General features: G+C 39.8%; 1 protein-coding gene across 8 annotated transcripts in view; it reads left to right on the top strand.

The window, feature by feature from the left end:
• Positions 1 to 11,409, top strand: part of LOC119831820 (protein disabled) — a 22,926-nt gene extending 11,517 nt beyond the window's left edge. For 6 of the 8 annotated variants that reach the window (XM_038355361.1, XM_038355359.1, XM_038355358.1 and 3 more), the window contains 14 exons: positions 561 to 740; positions 942 to 1,103; positions 1,843 to 2,415; positions 3,046 to 3,246; positions 3,950 to 4,104; positions 4,290 to 4,383; positions 4,496 to 5,399; positions 6,386 to 6,517; positions 7,147 to 7,237; positions 7,639 to 7,938; positions 8,485 to 8,558; positions 9,027 to 9,108; positions 9,572 to 9,985; positions 10,383 to 11,409. In XM_038355361.1, the coding sequence (XP_038211289.1) occupies positions 561 to 740; positions 942 to 1,103; positions 1,843 to 2,415; positions 3,046 to 3,246; positions 3,950 to 4,104; positions 4,290 to 4,383; positions 4,496 to 5,399; positions 6,386 to 6,517; positions 7,147 to 7,237; positions 7,639 to 7,938; positions 8,485 to 8,558; positions 9,027 to 9,108; positions 9,572 to 9,985; positions 10,383 to 10,806 (3,786 nt within the window). In that variant the 3' untranslated portion in view covers positions 10,807 to 11,409. The remainder of the gene's footprint in view (positions 1 to 560; positions 741 to 941; positions 1,104 to 1,842; positions 2,416 to 3,045; positions 3,247 to 3,949; positions 4,105 to 4,289; positions 4,384 to 4,495; positions 5,400 to 6,385; positions 6,518 to 7,146; positions 7,238 to 7,638; positions 7,939 to 8,484; positions 8,559 to 9,026; positions 9,109 to 9,571; positions 9,986 to 10,382) is intronic. The other 2 variants (XM_038355362.1, XM_038355363.1) reach the window with 2 other exon arrangements.
• The last annotated feature ends 344 nt before the right edge of the window (positions 11,410 to 11,753 follow it).

Here is an 11,753-nt window from a genome sequence, read left to right as displayed (position 1 = left end):
TATTTACACCAACATAATATCTTTCTATGTGTTCCCACCCAATTCAATTGCATCACTTTGCTATGGTTAGACAATAGGTGAAGAATTATTGTAGTACCATTCTATTTAGTAGTCTTAAATATATATTAATTATATTGGGAGTCACTATGAACTCGCCTTTCTAATTTCTAGAATTCTAATTGGCTGGTGGCCGTGGGGACATCGATGACTTCATCATTATCATCGTCATCAGCTCATATATGTTTCCACTGCTGGGACACAGGCTTTCTATGAGGGTTCAGACCATAATCCACCACGCTGGCCAAGTGCAGATTGGTAGATATCACATGTCGTAGAACTTTTGATTCTTGGATATGTCTGTTTCCTCGCGATGTTTTTCTTCACCGTTTAGAACAGTGATGATGTTACACATGGGTAGATAAATTGAAAAATCAATTTATTTTCTACACGCTCGCCCGGTCTCGAACCCCGACAACGATGACTTAGTATTTTCTTAATGCGAATGGACCCCATATTAACCACTCTAGCTGTACATTAAAGGATAGATTTTTCTATTTCAGAGTGTGACAGCCGGCGAAAGTGTGACAGTGAAGCAATCAGAAGGCGCTGAGGGAGGAGTGGCCGAACTTGTGGATTTAGAACAAGAGTTGTGCTCGCTGAGAAGAGGACTTACACAGGTCGAGGGACTCACTCCCTCCACTGATCCGTTCGGTGACTCCTTTACAGCTCCTCCCCCGCAGGTAATAGGGGATTATATTAGTCTATAGTCTAATAATTTGCTCTGTCTGTTATCGATAGTTGGAATGCAGATTTCTTTAGATATTCAATTGGACCTCTTTCTCTATAATCAAGTGCTTGTAGATTTGAATATAATATATATAATAATAAAATTTTCTTGCACTAACAACTTGCCACCTAAAAATTAACCCTACGATGTACAGAAGGGACTCCTCCCCCCACCGCCTGGTGCGGGGCGGGGGCGGAGCACCCCGGGACGAAGCTCCGCAAGCCCCAGCAAGCCCCCGTTGCCATTCGACTTGACCTCCGTGGCAGCGGACTTCGAACCCAAACCAGCATTGGTCGATAACCCCACCGAACAACCGGTAAGTTTTATGGTTTTTTTATAGTTATTATTGTGTATGTTATATGATAGATGTTTTAGTAAATAAAAGAATGTTTCAATGTCTATGTGAACATGATTGAATAAGCAACAGAAAAAAAAAGTTTAAATCCTTAAATGAGAGCAAAGCTCGTTATTTATATGTCTATAATTTTAATGTCTCATATTACTATTAGATTATTTTTAACTTCTTTATTGAGTTCGTTGTTCAATTTCTATGAGAATAATTATTAAAGAGACAGTCTATTTCCTATAATTTGCTTTATGTGTTAACACTGATTAAACTTCGTCTGCAAACTTGCATGTACATAGGTACTCTGTGATGTTCGAAACCCCGTAAGGAAAATGAATGTAGCAATTATATACTCGTACACGTCTATACACCTGCACACCTTAGCACTGTTTTTATTGTTTGCTCTTCAAGATACGCTTCTTTTTATTATTTTCATGGCCGCCCTTGCTATGCAACACATACAGGTTGACTCGAAAATGTCTATTATCCACACAGGAGATGGAGTGAAACCCAGCGGTTTGGGTTAAATACAATCACGCTGTATATGAGCTTGTTTATCGTACGGTGTTTCATTTCGCAGAGATATAATAAGAGCAACCTGTATAGGTATTTGCATGATTCGATACGCTTAAAGTGTCCGAGTACGCGCCACGTGCCCCCGCGCGTTGGTACTAATACAAGCGCAATAGAATCGTGATGGGTGTTGCAGGTGATCTCGCAGGCCGCAGCCAACTCAACGGCATACGACGTATTCACCGAACTAGACCCGCTCGGCACCGGCCGGAGTAAACCTTACGTTGACAAAAAACTCTTCTTTCAGGAGCTCAAAAATCCACCAAAGAAAGTACTCAAAGACCTCGTCCCGACGACGCATTCGCTCCTAACCGACATAATGCCGGTGGCGAGTGACGGTAGGGCGGACGGGTACGGTCCCACCACGACCATGACGTCCCTGTCCCGGCACTCGGGGGGCACGGTGTCCGTGGCGAAGGGCAATCAGACCTCCGGGGGCCTTTTCGCGTCCGATCCGTTCGCCGAGACCGATCCGTTCGATAACGCGGACCCGTTCTCGGACACGTTCAAGGACGATCCGTTCACGAGTATGCAAGAGTTCCCCAAGACGAGTTTTTTGCGGGCGGATGATTTCAAGAGCAAATTGAGCAAAGATGTGCAAGATAGGCCGGAGCCCGGGTTGGAGAACGGCAAGAATGTGTTCAACGGGCCGCTGCAAGTCACCCTGCCGCCGGAGCCGGTGCCCAAATCGCCCAGACTTCAGAGACAGGTAGGAAACTCAACAAAATACTAGGAAGTTTTTGAGTTAATATATTAATTACTAGCTGCGCCCCGCGGTTTCACCCGCGTAAGTCCGTATCCCGTAGGAATATCGGGATAAAAAATAGATGTTGGCCGATTCTCAGACCTACCCAATATGCTTACCAAATTTCAGAGGAATCGGTCAAGCCGTTTCGGAGGAGTATAGAGACTAACATTGTGACACGAGAATTTTATATATAAGATATTTTAACGGGTGAATGAACGCATTTAATTTATTGTCTTATTATTTAAATTATTTTATGATTATAAGTCTAATTTATATGATTAAATAGTGTTTGTATGTTGCTTTATGTCTAGTAATAGTTATCACTTAAGAATGCTGGTAATTTATTTCTAAAACTTCATAGTGACTGCATTACATCTAACTGGTTTTGGGACTCTGGGAATTTTTAAATATGTACACACAATTGTGCACATAATATTTAAATTTATACAAATCACAACATCGAAATAGGAATACAAATTCGAATTATACTTTTTGTTTGATCTTAAAATAAGTGAACAATTACACTACACTACTATTCAATCAATAATTACGCACAAACTGAAACCAAGCCACAAATGCATCTGTTCTCAGATGACGGATACCAGCACGATCCGTCAACGCCCACAGCCTAGCTCCAAGCTGCTGGACAACGCGTCCCCCCCACCCCCGCTGCCCCCCAAGAAGGTCACCGAGCTGGGTCTGCCCCCACCACGCCCGCCGCACGAGCCGGACGGGGAGGATGCGGACACTGGACCCCCCCTACCGAAACCTGTTAGAAAAAAGGAACCCGTTGTGAGTCCTAATATAAACTCGAAAGTTTGTAAGAATACATATATGTTTATTGCTCTATCACGCAAAATAGCTGATCGGATTTGTACGAAATTTGGTACAGAGATAGATTACATTTTGGGAAAGCACTTAGGGTTCCAGCTTATAATTTATATTAGAAGCAGATTTGAATGTGAGGATATTTGCTAAGCATAATTATAAACCTTTCTAATAATTATAGAAAGATAAAATATATTTGGATTAATAGATAATCTTTTTTATGATTATATTATCAATGCAGAAGCTTAAAACCAATGTAATTCAACAAATACATTTAGTTCAGCGCCATCTACTAATTATAACGTATATCTTTTTTTTCTGTGCCACATTGGTGCTGTATTTTTTAATCTGTACAATAGATGGCGTTATAACTTTAAATAGTTTTGTAATTTTATATGACTTAAGTTTCTAAGTTTACCTTAAAGATTTAAATAAATTTAGAAGGAAAAGAATTATAATTCACAAGCGTTTTTATTATTATCATTGAGTATGACTTTCAAGTCTTTCTGTTTGATTCTAAGCGACGTACCCAATAACAAAGGAAGTTTTCCCTTCCAACGCTTTTTTTCTATGTTAATCGATAACTCGGTGGGTTTTTTTTATAAAAAAAAATGAATAAACGTTAGTTCAGTTTCGTGATAACACATTTGGAAAATTAATATTTCAGGCGGACCGCAGTATGAAACCACGGATGTCATCCATTACCACCAGCAGTGAGGACGAGTACCTCGCCCCCGCGCCGCCCCCCCTCCCCGCCGCTAAGCGATTCGATATCACGCTTAGCCAGTTACTAACGCTTACTATGGACGAACTGGCCGCCAGGTGAGTGCTAGCCCTAATGTAATTGAGTGAATTATTGAATTGAATGCGTAGTGTACTGTGACCTTAATAATTATGGTACAGGCATGTATTATCAAGTCATGAATTTATTAACAATCGGATGTAATTACGAACAGTAGTATATTTCATATAAAAACTAGTATTAAAAATAAAAAATTTATTATCAGATTGCGGGTTCCAGCTGCTACTTTGTCATCTATGACGCTGCCTCAGCTTACCGAGTACCTGAGATCGTACCTAGCAGCTGATGTGGAACGATCGGTAATGTATACCTTATTGTTATAGTAATTGGATCAAAATCTGTACCCGAGAATGTATACTTCAATGACAGGTATAATATTACCACGCTCTAAGTAGTTTACAATATTTTCAGCATATACACGTTGAACCTCCACAACAAAAAGACAAAGAGAAGCCACCAACGATTCTTCCAACTACATCTATATCGGAAAAACCAAGCCCACTTCCATCACTCGTCACAGAGTTTAAAACGCAATTCGAAGATAATTTCGCACCAAGCGACACCGCTGAAACGTTCGTTGCTAACTTTGATGACTTTGATAAGAAAGCGAACCCCAGCTACGACAGATATGCGGCGTTCCGAGAAATACAAGAACAAGAATTAAAAGCCAAGTCCATTTTGGACCCAATTGATCCTGGACCGAAGGAAGATGATCAAGAATTGACTCATATACAAGAATTATTGAAGACTGAAGAGAAGAAAGAAGACAAAGAATTGGACAAGAGTCCTTTGAAGACTTTAGACGAGTTGACCCTGGATTCATTCAATATGTTCAGGAATTCAGTTAGTCCGAAGCCGGTGGAAGCTAAAATAGAAGACATAAAGACGGTAATGAAGAATTTGCAACTGGAGAAAATTAGGAGAAGTGTGTCACCGCGTGACAATGGAACGGATAGGCAAGACGAGACGGACAAATACGCGGCGTTACGTGAAATTAAAATTACCGAGCCCCAGGATGAGTTCGAGTCCATACCACCAGAGGTGCCGAAGGAGAGAAAGAAGTCAGACGAAAAATCGGACGGTTTCGACAATTCGGACTTTTTCGATTGCATCGATAACAGTTCGTTGTCGTTCACGCACGTGGAGGATGCGTTTAGAAAGAGTCCAGCGGTGAAAGAGAGAGAGGAAGAAAAGAAAATTGAGATAAAGAAGGAGACTCCAATAGAAGTGATGCAAGTTAATTTACAGCCACCGGAGAGGTTGTCTGCTGGGTCTATCAGTGATGTCGCTAGCGGTTCATCGCCGGACACTAAAGGTAAATTAATTATTATTGTTCAGAGACTGCACGAGCTATGCGTGTTTAATATAATGCTTTGAAGTATTCCAACCAAAGTATAAGTAAAGAAACAGAAAATACGACTATATATAATACTACAAATTCGATACTATGGAACAAAAATCACAAGGATACCACTAAATATATGTTTTAGCGTTTAAAATGATAACCCACTTCTTTTAATAGATTAAATAGAGACACTTATGTATAAGTTTGCGAATGATTGACCTACGTGCTTATAATTTGTATAATAACTTCCGATGCAACAAATCGTGTTACTTGTAAAGGTAAAATGTACAAACATATCATGTATAATAAGTAATGAATGATATCTAAGCACAGGTCCAAGTAATAAGGATGTTAATATGATGTTTTGCACCATGCAACATATTTTATACTGTATGTGAGCACTAATAAAGGGTTTTTAGACATTCTCTGAGAAAGAGGCGGTTTGTATAGTTTTCTTTTTTATTTTACGTCAATTATCTTCGTGTCAGTATAGATAGCTAGTCTCTTATTAACTTGACAACGTCATTACGTCAATAGCTAAGTATAACGAAATTATACATAATAACATTTCACCTTCGAAAAACCTCGCTTCGAAATCTCGCTCAAATGAAGCAGATGAACGCGCATTTAGTACTAATACGTTTAACACTCGAAATACATCTGTCTAGTGTCTGTAAAAACACGCTTTATTGGTAAGGGATTTTAAAGGGATGTGGTCGTGATATATAATTAACGGTCCGTTACAATCATATCGGTGTGGGTTATTTACAATTCATTACCCCTTCCCCTTACACGCACGTACAAATGGTACAGAACATTGCGAATAGTATACTGTACGTAAGAAATTTACGTGCGTATATCAGTAGCTCTCTATCACAATCCATTGCCCGTTCCCCGTACACGCGCATACAAATGGTACAGAACAATGCGAGTAGTGTACTGTGCGGTGTGCGCAGAGCGGTGCGCGGGCGCGGCGGGCGCGGGCGGCGGCGGGCTGCGGCGGCTCGCGTGGACCGAGGGCTGGTCCTCGGACTCGCGGGACTCGGAGCCGCGCTCCAGGCGCCGCCGCGCGCACCGTGGGCACACCGGTACGTACGTGCACACGCACACACACGCACACACACACACACACACACGCACACACACACACACACACACACGCACACACACACGCACACACACACACACACACACGCACACGCGCGCACACACACGCACACACACACGCACACACACACGCACACACACACACACACACACACACACACACACACACACACACACACGCACACGGGCGTGCACTTTAAACCGTCATACGTTTGTATAAACCTTAATATATACAATACATATATAAATAATATAAATATATATAAATAAAACCCATGACAATAATTTAAACTCGTAAAGTTCGCAGACATGCGCATATGATACGCATAAGAACGCATACACATGATGATATCATACGTACATGTAGACATTTATTATATGCACAAGCACGAGATGTTCTTATAATGTATATAACATAGAGGTCTTCTCTTCTAACTTTAAATTGCTATCTGATTTTATGGTATATTTATAATATGTATCTCATGTCTTATTTGTAACTGTAACAACTCGTATTTAAGTGTTTATTTTTTTATACTAAAAATACAAAAAAAACTGGAATACATGATGTTGATAATTGTCTGGAAGTTTATCACAAATAACTCTATTCTAGTGCAAACGTCATCGTCGTCCCGCGACGCGTCGCCGTGGGAGGAGGAGCGGACAGTACCAAGGCATGCAATACGACGTGATAGAGAGTCACGGTGGGTATTTTATTTTGATATTAAATGAAAACTAATCTTAATAAATGGTCTTTCTATATATCTATATTATCACGCTTTTATTAGCTTTACAGATTTAGACTCGCTTTTGACCCATCTCAATGGACAGATTATATTATAATTCAAACTTTGTACACTTGCTGTGTTCTTATGGTCTTATGCGACAATTTCATGAATCTATCCTATTATCCTCACAAGGATCGCCAAGATTAAATGTTTACATTGCGTATACTCCACATTCTTAAAGCGTTTTTTTTAGACTATATTGTGTGGACTAGCTTTTTAAACTATATCAATTATTGTACTATTGTACGATCAGACTAAGCAGTACTTTAATTTAAGCAACAGTAATGAATTAGGGCTAAGCATCTATTTCTCTGCAGCCACAACTCATCAGGCTCTAGAGAGTGTCTGGACTCAGGTAGCGGCAGAGAGAAAGAGAAAGTAAGAGATAAACGCGACAGAGAGCTTAGCAGAGACCGCAGAGACTCCGGCAGCGGGAGGGACAGGCGTGACGTCAGCAGAGAGAGAAGAGATAGGAGAAGTCGGGAGAGAGACGAGTGGGAAAGAGACAGGACATACAGGGAGAGAGAGTACAGAGACTCGAGAAGTAGAGAGAGATCGAAGGATTATAGGGAGATGGATAGGCATAGAAAGGCGAGGCTGTCGTACGATGATGAAGAGTAAGTTTTATGTTTAATATATTATATAATATTCGTATTTAATATACTTATGTTTCCACAATCACATTATTCTGTGGAAATGTAACTTAGAATTAAAGCACGTTTAAAGAAAGTATTTAATTTCAAACAGTAGCGTTATGAAATCCTATTCTGTCTATTTGAACTTATTGTAATTATTATATCAGCTTGTGACCGTGTCCTTGGTACAATGGTTTACGCGTGAGCTTAGAACCGTGGGGTCCTGGGTTCGATTCCCGGTGGGGACGCACAGAAAAAAAAATGTCTCGGTTTCGCAGGACACAGAAGGCTGATCACTTACTTTTCCATAAAGAAAATCGATCAGTGAAACAGATGTATATCATCTGCCCCATACCCCAGTAGGGGACACGGGATTTATAAAAAAAAAATATCGGCTTGTAGTTTTTTTCCTTTGTAGTATAGAATTTTTTAAAATGGTGGCCATTTAATAAATAATAAAATATCCAACAGCACACACGCAGTCTGCAAAAAGTTAGTGATTTTTTTTTTCAATAATCTGTATGTTAGTTACAGTGACGGGTGTGGTTCGGGCAGGTCCTCTCCGCGGGAACGCTGGCCCGAACAACGCTGGAGGCGAGATGGTAGGATATTTTACTTTATTTATGACTAGATTAGGGATAAAAATCAATTGAATATTGCCTATGACAATCAGGGTAAAGTAGCTTTTAGCTTGTGAAAGAATCCTCAAAATTTGTTATGTAATTTTTTATTCCATCGAAACGTACAAAAATTAAATATGTTTATTTCTGTGTAGCGGTTTTCTCGTGGTACATATAATATAGTCTATGTGACTTAGTGTAGATGCAGTTTTCTAATAGTGAAAGATTTATTCTTTTTTTTTTATTGGTCCAGTAGTTTTATGCTAAAACACTACAAAGATACATGCAGAAACAGAAATATTAATTTTTTTAAATAGACGTTATTCAAACAATCTTTCAGATATTATAGATTTATTTTGCTGAACAAATAAAGCTGGTATCTAAGTTCTAATCTATTTGAATATTCAAATTTCTGATTTTTAAATAAGGAATACCATTATAATATTACAGAAAGAAATTACGGGTCGCTGGGTTGGCGGGAGACGAGACGGCGGAATGAGTTGAGACAAACTGAAGATCCCTCAGAACGGAGGTGACTATTATCTTGTACATGACTATATAGCAAACGAAGTTTGTAATGCTAATGTGTTTCTTTTCAGTAGAGTTCATAAGATTTGTTCATAAGTTGTCAATAAACATGCATGTACAACAAAAAGACACTTTTTTTCAAAAGTTGGATAGTAATTAGTATGATGATGATGATGATGATGATGTCTTTTTTTATTAAAAATAAACTAAAAGAGGATTACTTTTACTTTGATCATAAATCTATCCGTGTCCCTATCTATATGTATTATTTAATATTTGCCCTTCTTATGGGAGAGTAAACCGGTTCGTTACGTAACGCGTTACGGCAGCAGTCTGGCTTCCGTTCTCTCACGCATACTGTTAGATTGGTTTCAGTTATTATGACTAACTGGTGGGTGTCTTGAGACACACACTTCACTTTTTTAATATTGATCAATATGTATATGAGCGTATCTGGACAATTCCAGATATGGATCGACACTAGGCTGGCCGGGCCGGCGCTCAGCGAGCCGGCGCGGCTCAGACCGCGACCTGCGCGACTCGGGCCGCGACTCGCGCGAGCCTCGCGACTCGGGGCGGGACTCGCGCGAGCACCGGGACTCGGGCCGGGACTCGGGGCGCGACTCGCGCGACCCGCGGGACTCAGGACGCGAGTCCGGCCGCGACTCGCGCGACCCGCACTCCGGCCGGGATTCCGGGCGGGACACGCGGGACCCTAGGCGCCGGCGGAGGGAGGACACGCGTGTCCGACCGAGGGACTACAGGTTTTCAAATGATTTCTCGCCGCGGGAGAAGGAGCATTCGCCGTTTGATGATTTCCAAGAGTCGCCCGCGGCTGTTGTTAAGAAACGCGCGCCGTACTCCAGTTTGGAAGGCACGAGGTACAGTATAATATAGCGTTTTCAAGATTGATAATGCAGTCCGTTTTCTGTGATTAAAAAAATCTAAAAATATATTTCTTCACATAGTCACATCATAACCACAAGCCAATATTTGCATACCTAATACAATTTGGATTTTTAATCAATAAAGTAATGAAAACACCCATATTACATTACATATTCCATTATATCAATAGCATTACTATTATCTATTAGCTATGTTAACTGTGCAAAGTAACATTTTGTAATATCCAGGAAAAACACTCTTTATTGAGTGACTTCAATGTAAATTTTCATTTTAAATTTTAAACGTATAGTGAACGCTTAAAATATGCTTTACATTTTATAACTATTGAATTACACACACCTTTAAAATAGCTATAAACATTAACTACAGATTCGCATTCGAAGAAGACACAACAGCATCCCCCATATCGGCGAGTTCAGCGCGCGCACGCGACGGCGACTCGCCTGCGACTCGATTCCGATTCGACTCCGACTCGATGTCCCCGCGATCCATGTTCGAAGACGACTTCACCGCGCCACCCGCACATCCAACACATCCAACGCATCCAACACACCCAACACACCCGCCCCGCCCCAGAACCGCGTCCATAGCTGAAGAAGAAGAAGGTGACATCCCACCGCTAAGAGCCAAGCCGCAAACGCACCGCGATATAAAGAAGTCAGATTCTGTGAACATTTTCACGCGCGAATCGGACCCGTTCGAGGGCGACTCGTTCTTTGCGTGCACGGGGACGGACAGGGTTGCCAAGAGAGAGAACTGGCCCGGGGACTTTGTTGCCTTCGAAGATATATGAAAGAGTGATGTGTTGATGCGTTTGCGCTTACTATTTGCGGCTTTTTGTTTGTTATTGGACAGTGTTTTGAGTGTACTAACTGGTTTGGGGGTGTTGTGCTGAGTTTATAACGTTATTGAGACAGGCTGTGACTCGAAACGCTCGGAATGTCGAATCTCGTTAAATAAATCATAAGTATATCCTCAATATAATAAGTTTGAAAATTTTCTCGCGTATGAAATACAAAATAATAAAATAAAGTATGCTTAATGTGACTACTTGATATCGTTAAAAGCATAACGTCACTTGAATCAATATATTTGAAACCATCGCGAATTAATGTATTATTTACTGTGGTATTTAATTAATAATTTCAATTATTTTTATAATTTAAACTCAATTCCATAAACTTTAAATTACACTATATAACCAAACATTTTCGGGTGTCTATTACCGACTGTCCATCGAAATATTTTACTAGAATTAAAAAGTTTGCTGTTTATTCACATGTTGATTATTTTATGTACAGACTTTGCTACATATTTTACTATTTTGGCAGCTTGAATGAATTAAGTAAAGTATATTGAACTATTTAAAAGTAAATAAATAATTTTCTTGTGTTTCTTTATATTATTATTTATTTGAAAGTTAAGACTACAATAGATTTAGGACGTGATTTGTTTATCATATACTTCACATGTCTAACATATTTCAAAGGAGTGGCAATGTCAATATTTTTCAAATATAATCAAAATGTTGCCTGTCTTGCCCTATAATGTGATAGCTGACAAACAATATTAAATTAATCGCGGTATTAAATTCTGTTAATTAAAATAAATTTTCGAATATCAACACATGGTAACACGCACTATTACTATTATTTATTAGTTGAGTGGGTTAGTAATAAAACATTTTTATAGACATATACACAAACATAAAATCTTAAAATGCAATATATTCCCAAGTGT

This window comes from Zerene cesonia, chromosome 14 (genome assembly GCF_012273895.1).
Source record: "Zerene cesonia ecotype Mississippi chromosome 14, Zerene_cesonia_1.1, whole genome shotgun sequence".
NCBI lineage: Eukaryota > Metazoa > Arthropoda > Insecta > Lepidoptera > Pieridae > Zerene > Zerene cesonia.
This window is presented reverse-complemented; position numbering and strand designations above follow the sequence as displayed.